Here is a 26,867-nt window from a genome sequence, read left to right as displayed (position 1 = left end):
CTAAATTCTGAATGTCATTTTGGCCAATATTATTGGGCAGTTTTCAAGACTAGCTCTATAAACATCTGTCTTTTTCTTGGGTGGAATTTTCTCCTCCAATGTGACAACCTCTTTTTTTTTTTTTTTTTTTTTTTTTTACAAAGCATAGAGAATGATAGAGCATCCCTATATAGTTCCGATTATGGCATCTGTGAGAGCATGGGCAGTGTCATTGAGGCATTCTCCATTTTGAAGTAGTCCATTTTCTTCTTCACAATTGGCTGATCCCTCCTGATGACCATGAGGGATCAGCCAATAAAGTTGGATGTCCCACCCTGTTGACAACATTAAAATGTTGGAAGCTCTCAATGTTGCTGCCAATGCTAAAACAGTCTTTTGGCCAATAGAGGCCTCTCATTTTCTATGGAACTAAGCTACATACATACACGTGGCCATCAAACAATGCTGAGTACTATGCACAGATTCATTGGGCATGAGCCAATTACAGTAACACATTCAGTACAGTCAATCTTCCCTTCTAACACAGTAGGAAAATAATAGTACAATCACCCTTGCAGATGCAATAAGAAATATAGAAATGTATATATGCATATGGGATTTCTTCTGGGACATACAGTAGTGGATTTATTTGTGCATGGTAAATGCCAGTGGTAGGTGGGATACGGTGGGCAGGAAAGGGTAGTAGTGGGGGATAGGGACGAGGGGGCGTCACACAGACAGGATGCTGTTGGAAGCGGAGAGCTTCAGCTCTTCCCGGGGGGACTGGAGGGAGTCCCGGGGGGCTGCATACTGGACCACGTTGGGAAGCCCGTGCACCACGCAGCAGCTGAGGGCACTGCGGAAGATGCCCATGTCGTGGGCGTCGTACCACTCCTCTGTTTTCTCGTCATAGCACTCCACGTTGAAGGTAGTGGTGAAGCCGTTGAAGCCCCCCACCACGAACAGGAGGTCGTCCACCACCTCGATGCCAAAGTTGCTGCGCGGGTTGAACATGGTGGGCACCGTGCGCCATGTGTTGGTCAGCGGGTTGTAGGCCTCAGCGTTACGCAGGCGGTTAGCCCCATCGAAGCCGCCCACCTGGGAGAGGACAGAGGAAACTTGAGTCAAATATTTCTTAACTTTCAGCTCTTACTGAATAAGGCGTTGAAGTGCATTGTGCATGTACTGCATATGGATGTTCTGCTCACCGCATAGACCTGCTCCGCATAAGCGATGACCCCCACACCGCTGCGCCTGCTTCTCATGGGGGCGGTCAGAGTCCACTGGTTGGTCTGGGGGCTGTAGCTTTCTGCTGTGAACAAGCACTCATTCCCATTGAAGCCACCGCAGATGTACACCTAGAGAAAAGATCATGCCAACATTTTATAATCAAAAGTCATCCATCATGAAGTTCTCTCCCAGGTCCCTCTGTTCCACTCACCTTGCCATGTAGTGTGGTAGCACTGGCATCACTCCTCTGCTCATGCATGGGTGCAATCAGGGTCCACTGGTTAGTCTCAGGCTCATAGCACTCAGCGGTGTTCAGTCGTACGTAGCCGTCAAAGCCACCCATAGCATAGATACAGCCATCCAGCACCGCCACACTGACGTAGCAGCGCCGAGAGTGCATGGGGGCCACCTGGTGCCAGGTCCGTGTGACAGGGTTGAACTTACGTACACTGTTAAAGTAGTCAACGCTGTCAAAGCCACCCACACAGTAGACAAAGCCATTGAGGTAAGCAGCTCCATGGTAGGCTCGAGGGCTCTCCTCCTGGGTCACATTCACCCACCGGTCAGCCCGCGCATCGTACGCCTCAATGCCATTGGTGGGGCTGCCACCACTCCAGCCACCTATGGCCAATAGGATGGCATAAGGCAGGCGTGGGCGGGTCAGAGGGTTGCGGAAGTCAGTGTTGGAGGGCCCGTTCATGTTCAGGTCGTACATGGCCTTCAGGGCACTGATGATGATAGGCTTGCAGTCATCATTGTCCTTCACCAAGGTATTGTTCTTCACGTTGTTCATGAAGTAGTCGGCTGTCATCAAGGCCATGCGGACCTAAGCACACAGACACAGACAGACAGACGTGTGGTTAGCAGTTGACTAGCACGACACCCAAACTTACAAAAGTTATCCAACAGTAAAACATTGACACTATTGTTCACCTCTCACCTTGGGCAGCAGCACAGACACGTGGGCCTTGCGGTCCTGAGGCGAGTGGTTGATCCAGCGTAGGACCGCCTCAAACACAACATCCTCCTGCTTCACATTCAGGTCGTCCTTTTCAATGATGTCACAGAGCTGTGCCAGAGAGAGCTCCATGAACTCCTCCGAGAAACGCACCATCTCAAAGTGGTGCAGGATGAAGAGGTAGGCCCGGCGGCGCAGATCAGGGCAGGAGTAGAAGTCTGCAAACTTGCAGATGCCGATGCAGTTCTGCAGACAGAGCTGGGCCTCCAGATAGTCGCAGCAGGCCCTCACGATCCCCAGGATGCAGAACTGGTCTGCAGCCGCCAGGAGTGGTTCTACATTCTCCGCAGTCACAGGCACGGAACGTGTGTAGGCATACTCGATGATCAGGCGCATCATGTCTGGGTTCACACCAGGAATACTGTAGACCCGCTTCTCAACGTTGTTCCAGCCACTTGTGAAGAGAGCACTGTGGGTCAAGGGTCAGGGGTATAATATCACAGAGAGAAAGAAACATCATCAAGGTCTCAATATTCTTCTCACTACAGCATTGCAATTGAACAAAGTTCCTCAGGACTCCCCAAAAGTAGCTAATAATGACAGAGTTGGACCAAGCCAGAGTAACCATAAATCTACAATGTTCTCGCATTCTCATTCAAAGTCAAGTGATGCCAGAATGGGAATGTCCTCTGGCCAGCACATCCCAACCCAACCTATCCAAACCAAGGGAAGCTACTCACCGGAAGTATGAGCTGCATCCACACAGGATGTTCTTGTGGGCATTGAACTCGATGCCATTGACTTTGATGACCACATCACAGAGTTTTCCCTCCAGACGTAACTCGTTAAAGATTGTACAGGTCATAGCACTCATTTTCCTCTCCATGTTGCATCTTTGAAATTTGGTGGAGGTGGCTGTCTCTTCCAGTTCATTCATTCCTTGCTATATTTAATGGGGTTTTGTTAGCTCTTCAGCTTAGACATTTGGCTGGTTTACTACAGCAGCTGTGTTCATCTAGGGATTGTGAATTGTGAATGTTCCACTTATATTATGTTCCAGAATTGTTCATTATTACATCACAGCGATGAGCAAATGGAATCAGAGCATCAGCCTCACCTGTCATAAAAGGTTTGTGTTTAATTTGATATATCTGACTGTTATGCCTACTGATCGTACAGTGAATGTGTAACAGTCATTTAACACTAATATTTGACACTACGTAATACAGTTGATTAAATACAGTCCATTTCAGATGTAGTGAGAGGGAAATCGTGAATTAAGAATACATAGAAGCACACAATTTGCCATAATACTTTCTTCTGCTCTATCAGAACATAAATTATATTAGGAACATTTTAATACTGCTTTTGTGGTACTGGGGAAGATGTTAAAAGCACACACTTACTTCCTCAATTTATGCAAGTAAATGCGCGCCCTCAGTATAGACTGGTTATTGCAGCATAGCTGACTAGCTAGCTATATAATTTATTGATTGCATTTCTATCTAGGTCCATCGTTTGGCTCTTTGATCTTTTCTTGAATTAAACAACATCTCTCTAGAAAAATGGTACGTGTACTTTATTTTCCTGGTTGCCACTGAACGAATGACTGATGGCTAGTTAGCTATCAAACGTAACGTTAACGTTAGTTATTACAAACTAAGTTAGCTGCCTAATTTCTCAGAGTAGAATGGCTATGCCTATTGTTAGACAGTGACATAACATTACAATCCCAAAAAGGAAAATGCTTGTTAAGTATGTGATTGGGGTGTTAGTTTATCCTAGTGTAAGATTCCATTAATTAAAGTCCTAACTGTGACGACAGCTGCAAATGAGGCGATGACATGCAATAGATATGTGAATAGGTTTGTAGGCTACAGCTCCACAGTACAGTCCAACCAATACACAAGACTCCCGATGTTGTGTCCCAAAGCGACGCTGCTGGCAAATCACTTTATTCTGTGGTCTGTATATGGTCAATGCTGTAAACAGGAGCAAGCACAGTGGCCTTTAGGGTTTATCGTCACGGAAGTGTTTAGGGGCGGCAGGTAGCCTAGTGGTTAAGTGCGTCAGGTCAGTAATCCAGAGGTTGCTGGTTCGATTCACAGAGCCGTGCTGCTCTGTAGTAAATCTGTGAAAAAATGTGCCCTTGAGCAAGGTACTTAAGCTTAATTGCTCCTGTATGTCACCCTGGATAGGAGTGTCTGCTAAAATGTAAAACATTTTTTTTTGTTATTCTGTTTTTCTCTCTCCTCACTACTTGTCTCCCTCCTCCATAGATCCCAGAGCTGTCCAGTCCCTCAGTGTGTATGAGGGACCCTCCCAGGGTGGAGGAGATCATCAAGACCATGCAGAAGGCTGGCACCAGCAAGATTCAGGTACCACCACAGAGATCCTATTCAATTGGGATTGTATATGTCATCCTATGGGTACCACACCCACGTGTTTCGATGTATTCTCCTAGTTCCGTCCTGAGAGGTTTGCTTGATAATATGCTGACAATGTCTCTTGCTTTTTCAGGTCATTTCAGACTTTGACATGACCCTCACACGGTTTGCCTACAATGGGAAGCGGTGCCCTACCAGTCACAGTAAGTACAAAAGCTGGGATCGATTGTACGGAGAAGATACCAATGTGTACGCAGAGTTACGGGGTCCATATCTTGTCACTGATGTTTTTTTCGACAAGCCCACGAGAATGATGATGATTGCATCAGTATTATTTTTATAGATATCCTGGACAACAGCAAGCTCATCAGTGAGGAGTGCAAAGCACAGGTATATTTCAAAGGTCATCAGAAAAACAACTAGACCACAGAACTTCTTCTGATTTGGCAGATACATTTGTGTAGATTAGAAAAACGATGACACGCGATTCATTGCTTTACATATAACTGTGTCTTTTCTAGATGCGTACTAGCCAGTTTTTCCTTTTCTGAGTGTTGTCCATTCTCCCTCCGTTCAGCTGAAGGACCTGCTCAACACATATTACCCCATAGAGATCGATTCCAAACGGACAGCGGAGGAGAAGCTGCCCCTCATGGTGGAGTGGTGAGTCACAGCTCTCTCTGAGCCAATCACTGCCCTTCTAGACCAGGAACGCATCACTTTGCTGTCAAACTGACCAATACCCTCTGTTCTACATCAGACATAGGCACCTCCCTGCGGTCTCATTTACCCAATGAAGTCCCACTGTAATCCTGCCCCGTTTTTTGACTTCTGGGTTTGACTTCTGGGTTGTACCAATCGGATTCGTCTTATTCTTCTGCATCCAACCATTAGTCTGTGTGAAAAGCTGAGACTCTCACGGAACACACACGTTTTGCTCTATGGCGCGAATGTAAGGGGTTCTTCTACACCACATATGTCAGAGTCAAGGCCCGCGGGCCACATCCGGCCCGCAAGAAGGTTTTTTACGGCCCCTGGGATGATCTTGATTTATTATTAGAACCGGCCCGCAGCAAGCCGGCAGCCCGCAGATCTTTTACACGCACCAATACTACATTTCCCACAATGCAAAGGTGACGCACCGAGCAGTAGGCTGCTTCATTTCAATATTTATTGGCACAGCAGTCGTCAGCATCACAGTAAAATTAACTTTCAGATACCCATCAAAAATGGCAAAACGGAAGGTGGATACTGAGAACCGGGGGTTTCAAACAAGGTGGGAGTCGGAGTATATGTTCACGAAGGTAGCTGGAAAACCTGTGTGTCTTCTGTGTGGAGAAAGTGTGGCGGTACTGAAAGAGTATAATCTGAGACGACATTATGAAACGAAACACGCGGACAAAAACAAGAATATGGACATGGAACAAAGGCTACAAAAGGCAGAGGAATTAAAACGAGGCCTCAAATCTCGACAGGCTCTGTTCAAAAAAGCCAAATCACAAGGCCAGGCTGCTGTCAAGGCCAGTTTTATTTTGGCAGAAGAGATCGCTAAATCAGCCCGGCCATTTACGGAGGGGGATTTCATCAAAAACTGCATGATTAAAGTTTGTGACCGTTTGCCCAGAAAAAGGCAACTCTTTTTAAATGTGAGTCTGAGCAGAAACACCATTGCCGAGAGAGTAGACCAGTTGTCCATCAATCTAAAAGAGCAGCTTGTGAAAAAGGGAAAGATTTTATTGCATATTCCTTGGCTGTGGATGAGAGCACCGACATTTCTGACATTGCCCAGTTGTCAATTTTCATCCGCGGAGTGGACTCCAACCTAAGCGTGACAGAGGAGTTTTTGGCTTTACGTCCTATGCATGGCACAACTACGGGGCATGATTTGTATGAAGAGGTGTCAAGATGTGTAAATGAGATGGAGCTGCCTTGGGAAAAACTCGTGGGTTTGACAACCGACGGAGCACCTGCGATGTGTGGACACAGGAGCGGACTGGTGGCGAAGATACGGGAAAAGATGCAAGAGGAAAACGCGACAGGTGAGCTGACAGCTTATCATTGTATCATACACCAGGAAGCGTTGTGCGGTAAAGCCTTGAAAATGGAGCATGTAATGAGCATCATCACGCGCACAGTTAACTTTATCAGAGCCAAAGGTTTGAATCACCGCCAGTTCAAGGCATTTCTGACGGAGTTAGAAACGGAGCATGGTGATTTGCCTTATCACACAGAGGTGCGATGGCTAAGCCAGGGAAAGGTGCTTCAAAGATGTTTCGAGCTTCGTGAGGAGATTTGTCTGTTCTTGGACAGCAAAGGGAAAGACACAACACAACTCCGAGACGAAATGTTTCTGTGTGAAATGGCTTTTCTGTGTGACATTACGAGTCATCTGAATGCAATAAACTTGCAGCTGCAGGGTCGGGATCGTGTCATCTCTGATATGTACAGTACAGTGAAGGCATTTAAAACCAAACTGACTCTGTGGGAGACGCAGATGCGGAAAGAAAATTTGAGCCACTTTCCCAGCTGCCAGACCATGAAAGAGAAGCTCTCTACCAGTGCGTTCCCGAGCACACAGTTGGCTGATAAAATAGGTATGCTTGCCGCTGACTTTCGACGCCGATTTGCTGACTTTGAAGCACAAAAAAGCAGGTTGGAACTGCTCGGTAACCCATTTGCTGTTGACGTGGAAAGCTCACCACCAAACCTCCAAATGGAGTTGATTGACCTCCAATGCAATGATGCACTGAGGGCAAAATATGCGGCAGTGGGTGCTGCGGAGTTCGCCCGTTCCTCCCCGGCACAATGCCCCAGCTGCGCATCCAGGCTGCTCAAACGTTGTCTATGTTTGGCAGCACATACCTGTGTGAACAACTGTTTTCTTTGATGAACCTGAACAAAACATCACACAGAAGTCGACTTACTGCTGAACACCTCCACTCAATTCTGAGGATTTCTTCAGCTCAGAGCCTTACCCCAACATTGATGAACTTGTGGAAAAGATGGGACACCACCAAGTATCACCCTCAACCTCAAACAAGTGAACATTACTGTGCAATCACATATTTAGAGTTTTTACTCAGTTCAAGTTTAAAAGTTAAAATTTAATATTTGTTTTCACTGCATGTTACTTCTCCTTAAACAAAGTGTTGTTTTTGATTAATAGATTTTTGCACTTTATTTTTTTGTATTTCAATCCAATTATATTTTTAAAATATTTCAGTTGAGTGGATGATAGAAAATTGCTATTATTGTTTTTTCTTTGAAGTAAATTTAGCCCACTTTTGCTAAAATAGAAAATATAGTCTACTGATGGTGCCTTGAATACCGGTTTCTTTCATTTAATGTTCATGTTATGGGGATATTTATATAAAGGAAATTTGTCTTTTGTGTCTGTTGAAAATTAAAGATTACTGACAGAGCCATAAGAAAATATTGCTTTATTTATCTGATCATATTGTAATATATTTGTTAGGTTTTCAGTAGGTTCAATTAGGTTCACTAGACTATATGCGTCATTTAAAAAATTTTCAATGAACATTCGAACAGTCCGGCCCTCGTCTTGTAGCTGATTTTTTTATTTGGCCCTCCGTCCATTTGACTTTGACACCCCTGTTCTACACAGAAGGTCATAGGAAATCCTAGGACATAGTGTCTATAATACTGTAATAAGCTCACACAGTTGTCATTGACCGTTTGGATATTCATTCCACACTGAGCAAACTATTTCTCTACAACATTCATATAAATTCATTTTGACCCGTTTTTTTTTTGTTGCTTCAGCAGACCTTCTTTTCTTTTTGACATGTGTCAATAAACTCATGAATGGAACTGTTTATGTCAAGTTGTTCTGTGTTCTACTTGTAGCCCTGGTTGTCCTGAAAATAAAAATGGAAAAGCACTTCATTGTGAGGCTAAATATAAGGGCTGGACATGCAGATAAATGAAAGTCAGATAAATGAAAAGAGGATTTTTGCTGGGGTCTCGGCACTGATCGGGTTAACCAATCCCCTTGTGCCGTTCATCCCGTAGGTGGACTAAAGCCCATACTCTTCTGGTGCAGCAGCGCATCAGGAAAGACCTGCTGCAGGATGTGGTGAAGGAGTCCGATGCTATGCTCAGGTGAGAAGACCCTGCTACTGTTGCCAAGCCACAATTATGGCTGTTTAGTAGGGTACAGTCATCGATAGCACAGTATGGTACCACATGATGAAGCCTTATCAAGTCAATAATGTTAATGACGACCAGGATGATGACTGTAATGGTAGTGATTACAGCGCTATCTATGCCGCTGTCTCCCCAGGGAGGGCTACCAGCTGTTCTTTGACCACCTGCAGGAGCACAGCATCCCTCTGCTCATCTTCTCTGCTGGGCTAGGAGACGTGCTGGAGGAGGTGATCCGCCAGGCCGGGGTCTTTCACCCCAACGTCAAGGTCTTCTCCAACTACATGGACTTTGATGAGGCTGTGAGTAGGCTATCGGTCACACACAAACCACAGTATATACGATACAGGTAGCCTCAATGGAATTGAGTGAGGAGAGGGGGTTGTCATGAAAACGCTTAGTTTCATTGCATTAAATGCGCTTTTCCTATGCTAGTGACCACGCAAAGACTGGGTGAAAGGTTAGTGGTTTGAATGAGGATTTAACCCATTGGTGTCCCTCATTCTCAGGGAGTGCTGAAGGCGTTCAAAGGGGAGCTGATCCACATCTATAACAAGAGGGAGGGAGCTCTGCTGAACACGGGCCACTTCCAGGAGCTCAAGTCACGCCACAACGTCCTGCTGTTGGGAGACTCTCTGGGGGACCTGACCATGGCTGATGGGGTGCACAGCATGGAGAACATCCTCAAGATCGGCTTCCTCAACGACAAGGTAAGGTAGTACTGGCTACACGTACACCAAAGCTCTCTCTATTTCACACCCTAATAAACCCTCAACCACGCAGTTTTATTCTGAAGTTTTATTGTTTTAAGGCAATTGAGTGCTTGTTTTAATGCACAGTCAGCTTATTCAAGCACTGTTTAAATGTCGTTGGACATTGGCCGCTTGCTAACCGTTCCCCCTCGGCATGATCTTTCTCAGGTGGAGGAGAGGAAGACGTCCTACCTGAATGCTTATGACATCGTGCTGGTGAAGGATGAGACCATGGAAGTACTGAACGCCCTGCTGCTCCACCTCACCAGCACCAAGTGACCTGGCCATGAAATTCATCTCACTGGCCAATCAGTAACGAGCCTTCCGACGCTACAGGAAGTATGTCGTACTGGTTTAGGAAGCTCTTGCTCAGGAAGTGCCAGTAGTCAGAAACCATGAGTCAAGTCAGAATGGTATTGTTTTTTGTTTGTCTTTTACTAAAGCTCCAATGGCTGTTTGTGTGGGACGCTGGGATGGATCCCAGACTGTGTTTTGGAGTCTCCCTTCCACGCTCCTCCAGTTGAAGCCTTGTTGAACACTTACAACTTGAGAGCAACATCCTTTACAGTCCTACAATTTGATTCGATTTACTCGACAACCCTACTGTCACATTCTGAATGGTTTACGAACCGCCAATAGTCCAACTGAAATGGGACAGGAAAACTAGGTGACTTCCCCATCTGGTAAATGTGTATTGGGTTCGTCGGGAGAGAAATGTTACTGGTGATATGTCTACATATGAGGAATATGCAGTAGCAGGCAAAAGTTTGGACACACCTACACATTCATGGGTTTTTCTTTATTTTTACTATGTTCTACATTTTTGAATAATAGTGAAGACATTCAAACTATGAAATAACACATTTGGAATCATGTAGTAACCAAAAAAGTGTTAAACAAATCAAAATAGATTTGAGATTCTTCAAAGTAGCCACCCTTTGCCTTGATGACAGCTTTGCACACTCTTAGCATTCTCTCAACCAGCTTCACCTGGAATGCTTTTCCAACAGTCTTGAAGGAGTTCCACATATGCTGAGCACTTGTTGGCTGCTTTTCCTTTACTCTGCGGTCCAACTCATCCCAAACCATCTCAATGGAGTTGAGGTTGGGTGATTGTGGAGGCCAGGTCATCTGATGCAGCACTCCGTCACTCTCCTTTTTGGTCAAATAGTCCTTAGACAGCCTGGAGGTGTGTTGGGTCATTTTCCTGTTGAAAAATACATGATAGTCCCACTAAGCGCAAACCAGATGGGATGACGTATCGCTGCAGAATGCTGTGGTAGCCATGCTGGTTAAGTGTCCCTTGAATTCTAAATAAATCACAGACAGCAAAACACCATCACACCACCTCCTCCATGCTTCACGGTGGGAACCACACATACAGAGATCATCTGTTCTCACAAAGACACAGTCTAATTGCTCGTGTTTTTGGTCCAAAGCAAATCTCTTCTTATTGGTGTCCTTTAGTAGTGTATCTTTGCAGCAATTCGACCATGCAGTCTCCTCCTCCTGATTCATGCAGTTGATGTTGAGATGTGTGTTACTTGAACTCTGGGAAGTATTTATTTGGGCTGCAATTTCTGAGGCTGGTAACTCTAAAGAACTTATCCTCTGCAGCAGAGGTAACTCTTGGTTTTCCTCTCCTGTGGCGGTCCTCATGAGAGCCAGTTTCATCATAGCGCTTGATGCTTTTTGGGACTGCAGTTGAAGAAACTTTCAAGGTTCTTGATATTTTCCACATTGACTGACCTTCATATTTTAAAACAATAATGGATTGTCATTTCTCTTTGCTTATTTGAGCTGTTCTTGCCATAATATGGACTTGGTCTTTTACCAAATAGGTCTATATTCTGTATACCACCCCTACCTTGTCACAACACAACTGATTGGCTCAAACGCATTAAGAAGGAAAGAAATGCCACAAATGAACTTTTAACAAAGCACACCTGTTAATTGAAATGCATTCCAGGTGACTACCTCATGAAGCTGGTTGAGAGAATGCCAAGAGTGTGCAAAGCTGTCATCAAGGCAAAAGGTGGCTACTTTGCAGAATCTCAAATATAAAATATATTTTGATTTGGTTAATACATGATTCCATGTGTTATTTCATAGTTTTGATGTCTTCACTGTGTCCAAACTGTTGTATGGATCTAGATGTTGTTGTCTTCTCTTTATAGATGAAAGGTGAAGGAGTTACGGTTTGTTTGTCTTGTGGGACATATCTTTGTCATATAAAGGGAAAGAAGACAGGATAAAGGTCAAATCTAACTGTACTTTTACCTTGTCAGTTTGAAACGCCAGTGTCTTATCTTAGTGTTCTATACACACCGTCTTTTTTTGTTTCGTAAGACTTTGTTCTCCCTTTTTTTCTTGAAAAGTGTCTATTCTACGAGAGTGACTACAGTAAATTATGTTCATGTTAGACGCTTATTTACTTTCAGATCTTAATAACAGACTACTGTTTTATGTGGATGTCATCAGTATGGAATCTGATGATACTGTGCCTCGGTATTATGGCATAGGTTTGTGTGCGTGGCTACGTTTTACAATGGACTTTTTTGTCGCCACAGTGCCACCATGTGGTCAAAGTAATAGTAATTCGAGCCATGTGTATATATTGACATTTACAATATCACTCCATGTTGGTCTCAAAGAATCCATCCACCTTCAGCCTTAATACATTGAAAGTACACGAGTCCTTGAATATTTGGCGTGTTTGTATTTTCTCTGAAATGCCATCACTTTCTGTAAAACAGTGTAGTTTTGATTATGTTTGATCTTTTAGAGGCCAATAGTTGCCTTTTTTTCGAGTCCTGTGAAAGTCATGGCTGACCAATTTGGTCTATGGTGAAGAACATCTGAATATTTAGTACTTTTAATTTTTTTGTATGATGGCAAAACATTTCATTGCCACATAACAGAGGTTTTTAGTTCTTGGTAAAGCCATGGCATCTGATTCTATTGCTATTATTAGTATGTTTTGCCAAATTATAGTTTCACCCAGTTACATGTTTAAAGATTTGAAGTGGAACTCCATTCATATTAAATGGTGATGTCACTGGTACAGTGCGCAAGAATCAGGTCATACATTTCTCTTGTGACGTGTGTTACTGTCAACTACATCCTCTACTGAGTGTCACTAGATTGTATTTTTTTGCCTGTATGAGATATGTAGGCATAACAGGATAACCTCTCCACAACTGTAAATAAAATGTGGCCACGGAACCCTCGTTTCATTTCATCTAGGTCTATTTCCTTTTTGTAAAACATGCCAAAATCCAATTTTGTAATCACCACTAATGCCATTCCCAGGGAACTCTATACTAATGTTATTCCCAGCCTACACAATCCCTAGACAATGGACATGGATCCCAAACACAGGAAACAATGCATTTTTTATCGTTTTTATTATTAGAAAACAGATGTTTTTTGTGATGTATGTTCTACAATGCAAGGCACTTACAAAATCTTGTATTGCACAAAATATCCACTCTTAAAATATACAACCTACAGTCTTAAAATCATTTTCATATCTGGGAAGAAGGGGAGGAGTGGGAGACAGCTGTTTATTCCTCAGCCATTTTGAAGCCAACTGCATTGCATCCTGGGAAGAAGGACCATCCCAAATGGCTGACAAGGTAGTTCAATGAAAGTGCTTTTAGCAAAATGTGTCTCAGAGTCAAACATAATGAGGCTGATGAGAATAAGTTATTTATAAAAAGTACAGATGAACCACATTTTCATAAGGCAATTTACAACACATATGGAAGCAGTCCTTCGTTTAAATAAGTTTGGACCATTTTGGGTTATATTCAACCAGTGGAGGCTGCTGAGGGGAGGACGGCTCATAATAACGGCTGGAACGGAGCGAATGGAATGGCATCAAACCATGTGTTTGATGTATTTGATACCATTGAACTTAGTCCGTTCCAGCCGTACCCACGAGCCTGTCCTCCCCAATTAAGACACCACCAACCTCCTGTGTTTTATACATAATAAAATGTATTTAAGAGCTCCGCTAGTTAGCAACCCCTAATTGCATAGATTCTGTCTGTCAGTCTGTTGTGTCTCTCTCCGCCCCCCGCACCCTTCCGCCCGGCTCGACAGTACCCCCTCACAACTCCTCATGTCTGGCCTTGTCAGAATCCTCCTCCACCTTCAGTTTGAGCTCCTCAGCCACTATCTTGCCATCCCTGTTGCGGTCCTGGTTGTTGAACATGTCCTTGATGATGCCGCCGGCATCCATCCCTGGCCTCAGGCGACCTGTGCCCTCTGCCACCTGGATGTTTATGAAGGCTGTGAACTAGAGAGAGGGAGAGCAGAGAGAAATATGAAGAGTTGCCCTTTCAAGAGCGACACCACTTGAAGAATATTTGCAGGTTTAGATGGTCACCTGACTTGTTGTCCTGACCTACACAAGGATGCTACCAGCACCAGTGCCTTACCAAGCAAAGGGCAGAATGTATCGGGTGAATCCTGACTTTGATTGATGGATCATGCTAAATGTCTGGCGTGTGTTATCTTACCTCCTCCAGAGGGACAGATAGATCTTTGTTGAGGTCCATGGCAGGGAACAGGGGATCTGGGCTGTCCCCCAGCCACACAAACATGTAGCCGTCAGGCACTCCCTTCTGCAGGTCCAACAGCTCCAGCTCAAAGTGCAGCACGGCACTGCTGGGAACGCCCTTGGCTGCAGGGACATGGAGGGGAGAGCACGATGAGAGACATTGAGACAGTGTCTGAATAATGTCATGTCCAAATGCAAGATATCTCCATGCAGGATTTGGTTCTGGGTTTCAAGATGAAAGTGATCCATGACTAGTCCGTTCACTCACCTCCATTTTCTCCATGTCCCAGGTGGGGTGGGACGATCACCACCCTCTTCTCTCCCACACACATGCCCCTCAGGCCCTCGTCCAGACCCTCAATCACTTTGTTGGCTCCCAGGGTGGTGATGGGGGATTTCTCATAGTGGTCCCTGGAAGAGGAGGGAGATATTGATCAAGGCCCTGGACGATGCTCCAACGTGCGATCAGTCAGTAGGAATTAAGTATGTAGCCCTATACTTCCTACATTAAGATGTATATAATATGTAAGATACAGTATATAGTTATAGATATGGCTAGTTTCTATATCTTGGTTATATTTGAATTTCTACACAACATACGTAGCTGATAAGTCTTCATGTCTGTTGGCGTGGAGGCCTAGTGATATCAGTCAGACAAGTAGCCAGGGGTGATTAGATTACATGACTGGATCAGGCGCTGCAGTGTGGCGTTGCAGTATGGCGGTGCGATGGACAGGAGGCGCTCCTACTCACGAGGAGTAGAGCAAGGTGCCGTCCATCAGGGAGCAGTTGTAACGGTACTGGATCAGGTCGTCCACCTCACTGGTCAGGTTGCACTTCTCGGGCTTGCTGGTCACCTTGATCTCAACGAGGTCCTTAGGGTTGTGGAAGTCGATAACGTGGATGTCGAAGACCAGCACGGCCGAGCCAGGGATGAGGTCTCCTAGAGTAGGGGGGGCGGGGGAGAGAAAAAGAAGAAGAAGAAAGGAATTTGAATAGGAGTAGGGACATGACTCATCGTGGGCACTGGACAGTAATGTGTAAATGCGACTCTGACTCCTCCCACCCCAAAACCTTTGGCCAATGCCACAGAGCCACATACTCACCAGTTCCCTTCTCCCCATAGGCCATGTGAGGAGGAAGGATGACACGCCTCTTCTCTCCAATACACAACCCCTGGAGGGCCTTGTCCATGCCCTGGATCACATAGCCCATGCCAATGTAGGTGTTGTATGTGCTGTTGCGCTGGTAGCTGCAGGAAGAGGAAACATAGCAAATGCAAATTAGAGTCACTATTGACTCACACAAGTCTTGGTTTGACAGACAGTAGATGTACCTAACACGTTCCTACCTGGTGTCAAAGCCAGAGCCGTCCTGGAAGGTGCCGTTGTAGTGGTAACGGATGTAGTCTCCCACCACGGTTTTACGGGTGCAGGTCTTAGGCACCTCCTTGACCACCACGGCGATGTCATCCTTAGGGTTGAACAGGTCGATCATGTAGACCTCAAACACCAGGGTGGCCTGGGATGGAATCACGGTGCCTGGAAGAGGAGGATGGGTGTTTGGAGTCCGTTATATTATCTGTACACAGCCCAATGCAAATCTTACTTCCTCAGAGGGGTTGGTCCACAACATATTTTTCCATCTGTAATATGTCTCGGCAACTGTTGTTGTGGGGTGACACTTGAATAAACATTTCTAGACTCTAAACTCTATGTAGCCTACCCTACACTTCCTGTGTTTATCAGCTGTTAAGGGCCCAGGCTAGGGGTTACAAATAGTGTTTACCATATCCCTTCTTCTCATCGGCTAGGGAATATAAACAGTGGTTACTAGTAGTTCCCTTCTCATCATAGGGGTGGCAGGTAGCCTAGTGGTTAGAGCGTTGGACTTTTAACCGAGAGGTTGCCAGATCGGATCTCCGAGCTGACAAGGTAAATATATGTTGTTTTGACGCTGAACAAGACACTGTTCCTAGGCCGTCATTGAAAATAATAATTTTTTCTTAACTAACCTGCCAAGTCAAATAAGTGTAAAATAAGGTAGGTATTATAAACATCTTGGCCATGTTCTGTTTCATCTCTACCCAGCACAGCCAGAAGAGGACTGGCCACCCTTCAGATCCTGGTTCCTCTCTAGGTTTCTAATCTCCACCTGGCACAGCCAGAAGAGGACTGGCCACCCCTCATAGCCTGGTTTCTTCCTAGGTTTTGGCCTTTCTAGGAAGGTTTTCCTAGCCACCGTGCTTCTACACCTGCATTGCTTGCTGGGTTTCTGTAGAGCACTTTGAGATATCAGCTGATGTAAGAAGGGCTTTATAAATACATTTGATTTGATAGGCTAGGGATTATAAACAGTGGTTACTAGTAGTTATCATAGGCTAGGGATTATAAACAGTGGTTACTAGTAGTTATCGTAGGCTAGGGATTATAAACAGTGGTTACTAGTAGTTATCATATCCCTTCTCATCATAGGCTAGGGATTATAAACAGTGGTTACTAGTAGTTATCATAGGCTAGGGATTATAAGCAGTGGTTACTAGTAGTTACCACATCCCGTCTCATCATAGGCTAGGGATTATAAACAGTGGTTACTAGTAGTTATCATAGGCTAGGGATTATAAACAGTGGTTACTAGTAGTTACCATATCCCTTCTCATCATAGGCTAGGGATTATAAACAGTGGTTACTAGTAGTTATCATATCCCTTCTCATCATAGGCTAGGGATTATAAACAGTGGTTACTAGTAGTTACCATATCCCTTCTCATCATAGGCTAGGGATTATAAACAGTGGTTACTAGTAGTTATCATAGGCGAGGGATTATAAACAGTGGTTACTAGTAGTTATCATAGGCTAGGGATTATAAACAGTGGTTACTAGTAGTTATCATATCCCTTCACATCATAGGCTAGGGATTATAAACAGTGGTTACTAGTAGTTACCATATCCCTTCTCATCGTAGGCTAGGGATTATAAACAGTGGTTACTAGTAGTTACCATATCCCTTCTCATCATAGGCTAGGGATTATAAACAGTGGTTACTAGTAGTTAGCATATCCCTTCTCATCGTAGGCTAGGGATTATAAACAGTGGTTACTAGTAGTTACCATATCCCTTCTCATCATAGGCTAGGGATTATAAACAGTGGTTACTAGTAGTTATCATAGGCTAGGGATTATAAACAGTGGTTACTAGTAGTTACCATATCCCTTCTCATCATAGGCTAGGGATTATAAACAGTGGTTACTAGTAGTTAGCATATCCCTTCTCATCGTAGGCTAGGGATTATAAACAGTGGTTACTAGTAGTTACCATATCCCTTCTCATCATAGGCTAGGGATTATAAACAGTGGTTACTAGTAGTTATCATAGGCTAGGGATTATAAACAGTGGTTACTAGTAGTTACCATATCCCTTCTCATCATAGGCTAGGGATTATAAACAGTGGTTACTAGTAGTTATCATAGGCTAGGGATTATACACAGTGGTTACTAGTAGTTATCATAGGCTAGGGATTATAAACAGTGGTTACTAGTAGTTATCATAGGCTAGGGATTATAAACAGTGGTTACTAGTAGTTACCATATCCCTTCTAATCATAGGCTAGGGATTATAAACAGTGGTTACTAGTAGTTATCATATCCCTTCTCATCATAGGCTAGGGATTATAAACAGTGGTTACTAGTAGTTACCATATCCCTTCTCATCATAGGCTAGGGATTATAAACAGTGGTTACTAGTAGTTATCATAGGCTAGGGATTATAAACAGTGGTTACTAGTAGTTATCATAGGCTAGGGATTATAAACAGTGGTTACTAGTAGTTATCATAGGCTAGGGATTATAAACAGTGGTTACTAGTAGTTATCATAGGCTAGGGATTATAAACAGTGGTTACTAGTAGTTACCATATCCCTTCTAATCATAGGCTAGGGATTATAAACAGTGGTTACTATTAGTTATCATATCCCTTCTCATCATAGGCTAGGGATTATAAACAGTGGTTACTAGTAGTTACCATATCCCTTCTCATCATAGGCTAGGGATTATAAACAGTGGTTACTAGTAGTTATCATATCCCTTCTCATCATAGGCTAGGGATTATAAACAGTGGTTACTAGTAGTTATCATAGGCTAGGGATTATAAACAGTGGTTACTGGTAATTACCATATCCCTTCTCATCATAGGCTAGGGATTATAAACAGTGGTTACTAGTAGTTACCATATCCCTTCTCATCATAGGCTAGGGATTATAAACAGTGGTTACTAGTAGTTATCATAGGCGAGGGATTATAAACAGTGGTTACTAGTAGTTATCATAGGCTAGGGATTATAAACAGTGGTTACTAGTAGTTATCATATCCCTTCACATCATAGGCTAGGGATTATAAACAGTGGTTACTAGTAGTTACCATATCCCTTCTCATCGTAGGCTAGGGATTATAAACAGTGGTTACTAGTAGTTACCATATCCCTTCTCATCATAGGCTAGGGATTATAAACAGTGGTTACTAGTAGTTAGCATATCCCTTCTCATCATAGGCTAGGGATTATAAACAGTGCTAGTTATCATAGGCTAGGGATTATAAACAGTGGTTACTAGTAGTTACCATATCCCTTCTCATCATAGGCTAGGGATTATAAACAGTGGTTACTAGTAGTTAGCATATCCCTTCTCATCGTAGGCTAGGGATTATAAACAGTGGTTACTAGTAGTTACCATATCCCTTCTCATCATAGGCTAGGGATTATAAACAGTGGTTACTAGTAGTTATCATAGGCTAGGGATTATAAACAGTGGTTACTAGTAGTTACCATATCCCTTCTCATCATAGGCTAGGGATTATAAACAGTGGTTACTAGTAGTTATCATAGGCTAGGGATTATACACAGTGGTTACTAGTAGTTATCATAGGCTAGGGATTATAAACAGTGGTTACTAGTAGTTATCATAGGCTAGGGATTATAAACAGTGGTTACTAGTAGTTACCATATCCCTTCTAATCATAGGCTAGGGATTATAAACAGTGGTTACTAGTAGTTATCATATCCCTTCTCATCATAGGCTAGGGATTATAAACAGTGGTTACTAGTAGTTACCATATCCCTTCTCATCATAGGCTAGGGATTATAAACAGTGGTTACTAGTAGTTATCATAGGCTAGGGATTATAAACAGTGGTTACTAGTAGTTATCATAGGCTAGGGATTATAAACAGTGGTTACTAGTATTTATCATAGGCTAGGGATTATAAACAGTGGTTACTAGTAGTTATCATAGGCTAGGGATTATAAACAGTGGTTACTAGTAGTTACCATATCCCTTCTCATCATAGGCTTGGGATTATAAACAGCGGTTACTAGTAGTTACCATATCCCTTCTCATCATAGGCTTGGGATTATAAACAGTGGTTACTAGTAGTTATCATATCCCTTCTCATCATAGGCTAGGGATTATAAACAGTGGTTACTAGTAGTTATCATATCCCTTCTCATCATAGGCTAGGGATTATAAACAGTGGTTACTAGTAGTTACCATATCCCTTCTCATCATAGGCTAGGGATTATAAACAGTGGTTACTAGTAGTTAGCATATCCCTTCTCATCGTAGGCTAGGGATTATAAACAGTGGTTACTAGTAGTTAGCATATCCCTTCTCATCGTAGGCTAGGGATTATAAACAGTGGTTACTAGTAGTTAGCATATCCCTTCTCATCGTAGGCTAGGGATTATAAACAGTGGTTACTAGTAGTTAGCATATCCCTTCTCATCGTAGGCTAGGGATTATAAACAGTGGTTACTAGTAGTTACCATATCCCTTCTCATCATAGGCTAGGGATTATAAACAGTGGTTACTAGTAGTTACCATATCCCTTCTCATCATAGGCTAGGGATTATAAACAGTGGTTACTAGTAGTTATCATATCCCTTCTCATCATAGGCTAGGGATTATAAACAGTGGTTACTAGTAGTTATCATAGGCTAGGGATTATAAACAGTGGTTACTAGTAGTTATCATAGGCTAGGGATTATAAACAGTGGTTACTAGTAGTTATCATAGGCTAGGGATTATAAACAGTGGTTACTAGTAGTTACCATATCCCTTCTAATCATAGGCTAGGGATTATAAACAGTGGTTACTAGTAGTTATCATATCCCTTCTCATCATAGGCTAGGGATTATAAACAGTGGTTACTAGTAGTTACCATATCCCTTCTCATCATAGACTAGGGATTATAAACAGTGGTTACTAGTAGTTATCATATCCCTTCTCATCATAGGCTAGGGATTATAAACAGTGGTTACTAGTAGTTATCATAGGCTAGGGATTATAAACAGTGGTTACTGGTAACTACCATATCCCTTCTCATCATAGGCTAGGGATTATAAACAGTGGTTACTAGTAGTTACCATATCCCTTCTCATCATAGGCTAGGGATTATAAACAGTGGTTACTAGTAGTTAGCATATCCCTTCTCATCGTAGGCTAGGGATTATAAACAGTGGTTACTAGTAGTTACCATATCCCTTCTCATCATAGGCTAGGGATTATAAACAGTGGTTACTAGTAGTTATCATAGGCTAGGGATTATAAACAGTGGTTACTAGTAGTTACCATATCCCTTCTCATCATAGGCTAGGGATTATAAACAGTGGTTACTAGTAGTTAGCATATCCCTTCTCATCGTAGGCTAGGGATTATAAACAGTGGTTACTAGTAGTTACCATATCCCTTCTTATCATAGGCTAGGGATTATAAACAGTGGTTACTAGTATTTATCATAGGCTAGGGATTATAAACAGTGGTTACTAGTAGTTATCATAGGCTAGGGATTATAAACAGTGGTTACTAGTAGTTACCATATCCCTTCTAATCATAGGCTAGGGATTATAAACAGTGGTTACTAGTAGTTATCATATCCCTTCTCATCATAGGCTAGGGATTATAAACAGTGGTTACTAGTAGTTATCATAGGCGAGGGATTATAAACAGTGGTTACTAGTAGTTACCATATCCCTTCTAATCATAGGCTAGGGATTATAAACAGTGGTTAATAGTAGTTACCATATCCCTTCTCATCATAGGCTAGGGATTATAAACAGTGATTACTAGTAGTTATCATAGGCTAGGGATTATAAACAGTGGTTACTAGTAGTTATCATAGGCTAGGGATTATAAACAGTGGTTACTAGTAGTTACCATATCCCTTCTAATCATAGGCTAGGGATTATAAACAGTGGTTACTAGTAGTTACCATATCCCTTCTCATCATAGGCTAGGGATTATAAACAGTGGTTACTAGTAGTTAGCATATCCCTTCTCATCGTAGGCTAGGGATTATAAACAGTGGTTACTAGTAGTTAGCATATCCCTTCTCATCGTAGGCTAGGGATTATAAACAGTGGTTACTAGTAGTTAGCATATCCCTTCTCATCGTAGGCTAGGGATTATAAACAGTGGTTACTAGTAGTTAGCATATCCCTTCTCATCGTAGGCTAGGGATTATAAACAGTGGTTACTAGTAGTTACCATATCCCTTCTCATCATAGGCTAGGGATTATAAACAGTGGTTACTAGTAGTTACCATATCCCTTCTCATCATAGGCTAGGGATTATAAACAGTGGTTACTAGTAGTTATCATATCCCTTCTCATCATAGGCTAGGGATTATAAACAGTGGTTACTAGTAGTTATCATAGGCTAGGGATTATAAACAGTGGTTACTAGTAGTTATCATAGGCTAGGGATTATAAACAGTGGTTACTAGTAGTTATCATAGGCTAGGGATTATAAACAGTGGTTACTAGTAGTTACCATATCCCTTCTAATCATAGGCTAGGGATTATAAACAGTGGTTACTAGTAGTTATCATATCCCTTCTCATCATAGGCTAGGGATTATAAACAGTGGTTACTAGTAGTTACCATATCCCTTCTCATCATAGACTAGGGATTATAAACAGTGGTTACTAGTAGTTATCATATCCCTTCTCATCATAGGCTAGGGATTATAAACAGTGGTTACTAGTAGTTATCATAGGCTAGGGATTATAAACAGTGGTTACTGGTAACTACCATATCCCTTCTCATCATAGGCTAGGGATTATAAACAGTGGTTACTAGTAGTTACCATATCCCTTCTCATCATAGGCTAGGGATTATAAACAGTGGTTACTAGTAGTTAGCATATCCCTTCTCATCGTAGGCTAGGGATTATAAACAGTGGTTACTAGTAGTTACCATATCCCTTCTCATCATAGGCTAGGGATTATAAACAGTGGTTACTAGTAGTTATCATAGGCTAGGGATTATAAACAGTGGTTACTAGTAGTTACCATATCCCTTCTCATCATAGGCTAGGGATTATAAACAGTGGTTACTAGTAGTTAGTTATCCCTTCTCATCGTAGGCTAGGGATTATAAACAGTGGTTACTAGTAGTTACCATATCCCTTCTCATCATAGGCTAGGGATTATAAACAGTGGTTACTAGTATTTATCATAGGCTAGGGATTATAAACAGTGGTTACTAGTAGTTATCATAGGCTAGGGATTATAAACAGTGGTTACTAGTAGTTACCATATCGCTTCTAATCATAGGCTAGGGATTATAAACAGTGGTTACTAGTAGTTATCATATCCCTTCTCATCATAGGCTAGGGATTATAAACAGTGGTTACTAGTAGTTATCATAGGCTAGGGATTATAAACAGTGGTTACTAGTAGTTACCATATCCCTTCTAATCATAGGCTAGGGATTATAAACAGTGGTTAATAGTAGTTACCATATCCCTTCTCATCATAGGCTAGGGATTATAAACAGTGATTACTAGTAGTTATCATAGGCTAGGGATTATAAACAGTGGTTACTAGTAGTTATCATAGGCTAGGGATTATAAACAGTGGTTACTAGTAGTTACCATATCCCTTCTAATCATAGGCTAGGGATTATAAACAGTGGTTACTAGTAGTTACCATATCCCTTCTCATCATAGGCTAGGGATTATAAACAGTGGTTACTAGTAGTTATCATATCCCTTCTCATCATAGGCTAGGGATTATAAACAGTGGTTACTAGTAGTTATCATAGGCTAGGGATTATAAACAGTGGTTACTGGTAATTACCATATCCCTTCTCATCATAGGCTAGGGATTATAAACAGTGGTTAATAGTAGTTACCATATCCCTTCTCATCATAGGCTAGGGATTACAAACAGTGATTACTAGTAGTTATCATAGGCTAGGGATTATAAATAGTGATTACTAGTAGTTGTCATAGGCTAGGGATTATAAACAGTGGTTACTAGTAGTTACCATATCCCTTCTCATCATAGGCTTGGGATTATAAACAGCGGTTACTAGTAGTTACCATATCCCTTCTCATCATAGGCTTGGGATTATAAACAGTGGTTACTAGTAGTTATCATATCCCTTCTCATCATAGGCTAGGGATTATAAACAGTGGTTACTAGTAGTTATCATATCCCTTCTCATCATAGGCTAGGGATTATAAACAGTGGTTACTAGTAGTTACCATATCCCTTCTCATCATAGGCTAGGGATTATAAACAGTGGTTACTAGTAGTTAGCATATCCCTTCTCATCTAGGCTAGGGATTATAAACAGTGGTTACTAGTAGTTAGCATATCCCTTCTCATCGTAGGCTAGGGATTATAAACAGTGGTTACTAGTAGTTAGCATATCCCTTCTCATCGTAGGCTAGGGATTATAAACAGTGGTTACTAGTAGTTAGCATATCCCTTCTCATCGTAGGCTAGGGATTATAAACAGTGGTTACTAGTAGTTACCATATCCCTTCTCATCATAGGCTAGGGATTATAAACAGTGGTTACTAGTAGTTACCATATCCCTTCTCATCATAGGCTAGGGATTATAAACAGTGGTTACTAGTAGTTATCATATCCCTTCTCATCATAGGCTAGGGATTATAAACAGTGGTTACTAGTAGTTATCATAGGCTAGGGATTATAAACAGTGGTTACTAGTAGTTATCATAGGCTAGGGATTATAAACAGTGGTTACTAGTAGTTATCATAGGCTAGGGATTATAAACAGTGGTTACTAGTAGTTACCATATCCCTTCTAATCATAGGCTAGGGATTATAAACAGTGGTTACTAGTAGTTATCATATCCCTTCTCATCATAGGCTAGGGATTATAAACAGTGGTTACTAGTAGTTACCATATCCCTTCTCATCATAGACTAGGGATTATAAACAGTGGTTACTAGTAGTTATCATATCCCTTCTCATCATAGGCTAGGGATTATAAACAGTGGTTACTAGTAGTTATCATAGGCTAGGGATTATAAACAGTGGTTACTGGTAACTACCATATCCCTTCTCATCATAGGCTAGGGATTATAAACAGTGGTTACTAGTAGTTACCATATCCCTTCTCATCATAGGCTAGGGATTATAAACAGTGGTTACTAGTAGTTAGCATATCCCTTCTCATCGTAGGCTAGGGATTATAAACAGTGGTTACTAGTAGTTACCATATCCCTTCTCATCATAGGCTAGGGATTATAAACAGTGGTTACTAGTAGTTATCATAGGCTAGGGATTATAAACAGTGGTTACTAGTAGTTACCATATCCCTTCTCATCATAGGCTAGGGATTATAAACAGTGGTTACTAGTAGTTATCATATCCCTTCTCATCATAGGCTAGGGATTATAAACAGTGGTTACTAGTAGTTACCATATCCCTTCTTATCATAGGCTAGGGATTATAAACAGTGGTTACTAGTATTTATCATAGGCTAGGGATTATAAACAGTGGTTACTAGTAGTTATCATAGGCTAGGGATTATAAACAGTGGTTACTAGTAGTTACCATATCCCTTCTAATCATAGGCTAGGGATTATAAACAGTGGTTACTAGTAGTTATCATATCCCTTCTCATCATAGGCTAGGGATTATAAACAGTGGTTACTAGTAGTTATCATAGGCGAGGGATTATAAACAGTGGTTACTAGTAGTTACCATATCCCTTCTAATCATAGGCTAGGGATTATAAACAGTGGTTAATAGTAGTTACCATATCCCTTCTCATCATAGGCTAGGGATTATAAACAGTGATTACTAGTAGTTATCATAGGCTAGGGATTATAAACAGTGGTTACTAGTAGTTATCATAGGCTAGGGATTATAAACAGTGGTTACTAGTAGTTACCATATCCCTTCTAATCATAGGCTAGGGATTATAAACAGTGGTTACTAGTAGTTACCATATCCCTTCTCATCATAGGCTAGGGATTATAAACAGTGGTTACTAGTAGTTATCATATCCCTTCTCATCATAGGCTAGGGATTATAAACAGTGGTTACTAGTAGTTATCATAGGCTAGGGATTATAAACAGTGGTTACTGGTAATTACCATATCCCTTATCATAGGCTAGGGATTATAAACAGTGGTTAATAGTAGTTACCATATCCCTTCTCATCATAGGCTAGGGATTACAAACAGTGATTACTAGTAGTTATCATAGGCTAGGGATTATAAATAGTGATTACTAGTAGTTGTCATAGGCTAGGGATTATAAACAGTGGTTACTAGTAGTTATCATATCCCTTCTCATCATAGGCTAGGGATTATAAACAGTGGTTACTAGTAGTTACCATATCCCTTCTCATCATAGGCTAGGGATTGTAAACAGTGGTTACTAGTATTTATCATAGGCTAGGGATTATAAACAGTGGTTACTAGTAGTTATCATAGGCTAGGGATTATAAACAGTGGTTACTAGTATTTATCATAGGCTAGGGATTATAAACAGTGGTTACTAGTAGTTATCATAGGCTAGGGATTATAAACAGTGGTTACTAGTAGTTACCATATCCCTTTTCATCATAGGCTTGGGATTATAAACAGCGGTTACTAGTAGTTACCATATCCCTTCTCATCATAGGCTTGGGATTATAAACAGTGGTTACTAGTAGTTATCATATCCCTTCTCATCATAGGCTAGGGATTATAAACAGTGGTTACTAGTAGTTATCATATCCCTTCTCATCATAGGCTAGGGATTATAAACAGTGGTTACTAGTAGTTACCATATCCCTTCTCATCATAGGCTAGGGATTATAAACAGTGGTTACTAGTAGTTAGCATATCCCTTCTCATCATAGGCTAGGGATTATAAACAGTGGTTACTAGTAGTTAGCATATCCCTTCTCATCGTAGGCTAGGGATTATAAACAGTGGTTACTAGTAGTTAGCATATCCCTTCTCATCATAGGCTAGGGATTATAAACAGTGGTTACTAGTAGTTATCATATCCCTTCTCATCATAGGCTAGGGATTATAAACAGTGGTTACTAGTAGTTACCATATCCCTTCTCATCATAGGCTAGGGATTATAAACAGTGGTTACTAGTAGTTACCATATCCCTTCTCATCATAGGCTAGGGATTATAAACAGTGGTTACTAGTAGTTATCATATCCCTCTCATCATAGGCTAGGGATTATAAACAGTGGTTACTAGTAGTTATCATAGGCTTTATAAACAGTGGTTACTAGTAGTTATCATAGGCTAGGGATTATAAACAGTGGTTACTAGTAGTTATCATAGGCTAGGGATTATAAACAGTGGTTACTAGTAGTTACCATATCCCTTCTAATCATAGGCTAGGGATTATAAACAGTGGTTACTAGTAGTTATCATATCCCTTCTCATCATAGGCTAGGGATTATAAACAGTGGTTACTAGTAGTTACCATATCCCTTCTCATCATAGGCTAGGGATTATAAACAGTGGTTACTAGTAGTTATCATATCCCTTCTCATCATAGGCTAGGGAT

General features: G+C 41.8%; 3 protein-coding genes across 3 annotated transcripts in view; 1 reads left to right on the top strand and 2 right to left on the bottom strand.

The window, feature by feature from the left end:
- Positions 1-187: 187 nt before the first annotated feature.
- On the bottom strand, positions 188-3,104 carry LOC115123340 (kelch-like protein 10). Its single transcript, XM_029652673.2, has 5 exons — positions 2,908-3,104; positions 2,150-2,636; positions 1,421-2,035; positions 1,188-1,337; positions 188-1,077 (listed from the first exon to the last, which is right to left on the bottom strand). Exons 1-5 carry the CDS (start codon positions 3,102-3,104, stop codon positions 709-711), a joined length of 1,818 nt encoding a protein of 605 aa, XP_029508533.2. The 3' UTR covers positions 188-708.
- A 465-nt stretch (positions 3,105-3,569) lies between these two features.
- Positions 3,570-12,711, top strand: LOC115123339 (cytosolic 5'-nucleotidase 3-like). Its single transcript, XM_029652672.2, has 9 exons — positions 3,570-3,735; positions 4,447-4,545; positions 4,688-4,757; positions 4,898-4,944; positions 5,132-5,217; positions 8,587-8,676; positions 8,858-9,020; positions 9,228-9,428; positions 9,639-12,711. The coding sequence occupies exons 1-9, from the start codon at positions 3,733-3,735 to the stop codon at positions 9,747-9,749; spliced, it is 870 nt and encodes a 289-aa protein (XP_029508532.1). The 5' UTR covers positions 3,570-3,732; the 3' UTR covers positions 9,750-12,711.
- Positions 12,712-12,860: 149 nt separating this feature from the next.
- The window catches only part of LOC115123338 (peptidyl-prolyl cis-trans isomerase FKBP10-like), a 38,544-nt gene continuing 24,537 nt past the window's right edge, over positions 12,861-26,867 (bottom strand). The window contains exons 5-10 of the mRNA XM_065006448.1: positions 15,389-15,578; positions 15,144-15,289; positions 14,791-14,980; positions 14,306-14,448; positions 13,997-14,160; positions 12,861-13,773 (exon numbers count right to left, since the gene is read on the bottom strand). Coding sequence (XP_064862520.1) covers positions 13,585-13,773; positions 13,997-14,160; positions 14,306-14,448; positions 14,791-14,980; positions 15,144-15,289; positions 15,389-15,578 — 1,022 coding nt within the window. The 3' untranslated portion in view covers positions 12,861-13,584. The remainder of the gene's footprint in view (positions 13,774-13,996; positions 14,161-14,305; positions 14,449-14,790; positions 14,981-15,143; positions 15,290-15,388; positions 15,579-26,867) is intronic.

Source organism: Oncorhynchus nerka, linkage group LG21, assembly GCF_034236695.1.
Source record: "Oncorhynchus nerka isolate Pitt River linkage group LG21, Oner_Uvic_2.0, whole genome shotgun sequence".
NCBI classification, from domain to species: domain Eukaryota; kingdom Metazoa; phylum Chordata; class Actinopteri; order Salmoniformes; family Salmonidae; genus Oncorhynchus; species Oncorhynchus nerka.
This window is presented reverse-complemented; position numbering and strand designations above follow the sequence as displayed.

Coding starts and splice junctions, on each gene's coding strand:
- LOC115123340 (XM_029652673.2), bottom strand. CDS start 3,104: ATGAATGAACTGGAAGAGACAGCCACCTCCACCAAATTTCAAAGATGC. Junction 2,637..2,907: donor GGATGCAGCTCATACTTCCG/GTGAGTAGCTTC, acceptor CTTGACCCACAG/TGCTCTCTTCACAAGTGGCT. Junction 1,338..1,420: donor CTACCACACTACATGGCAAG/GTGAGTGGAACA, acceptor TCTTTTCTCTAG/GTGTACATCTGCGGTGGCTT.
- LOC115123339 (XM_029652672.2), top strand. Junction 5,218..8,586: donor CTGCCCCTCATGGTGGAGTG/GTGAGTCACAGC, acceptor TTCATCCCGTAG/GTGGACTAAAGCCCATACTC. Junction 9,021..9,227: donor ACATGGACTTTGATGAGGCT/GTGAGTAGGCTA, acceptor CCTCATTCTCAG/GGAGTGCTGAAGGCGTTCAA.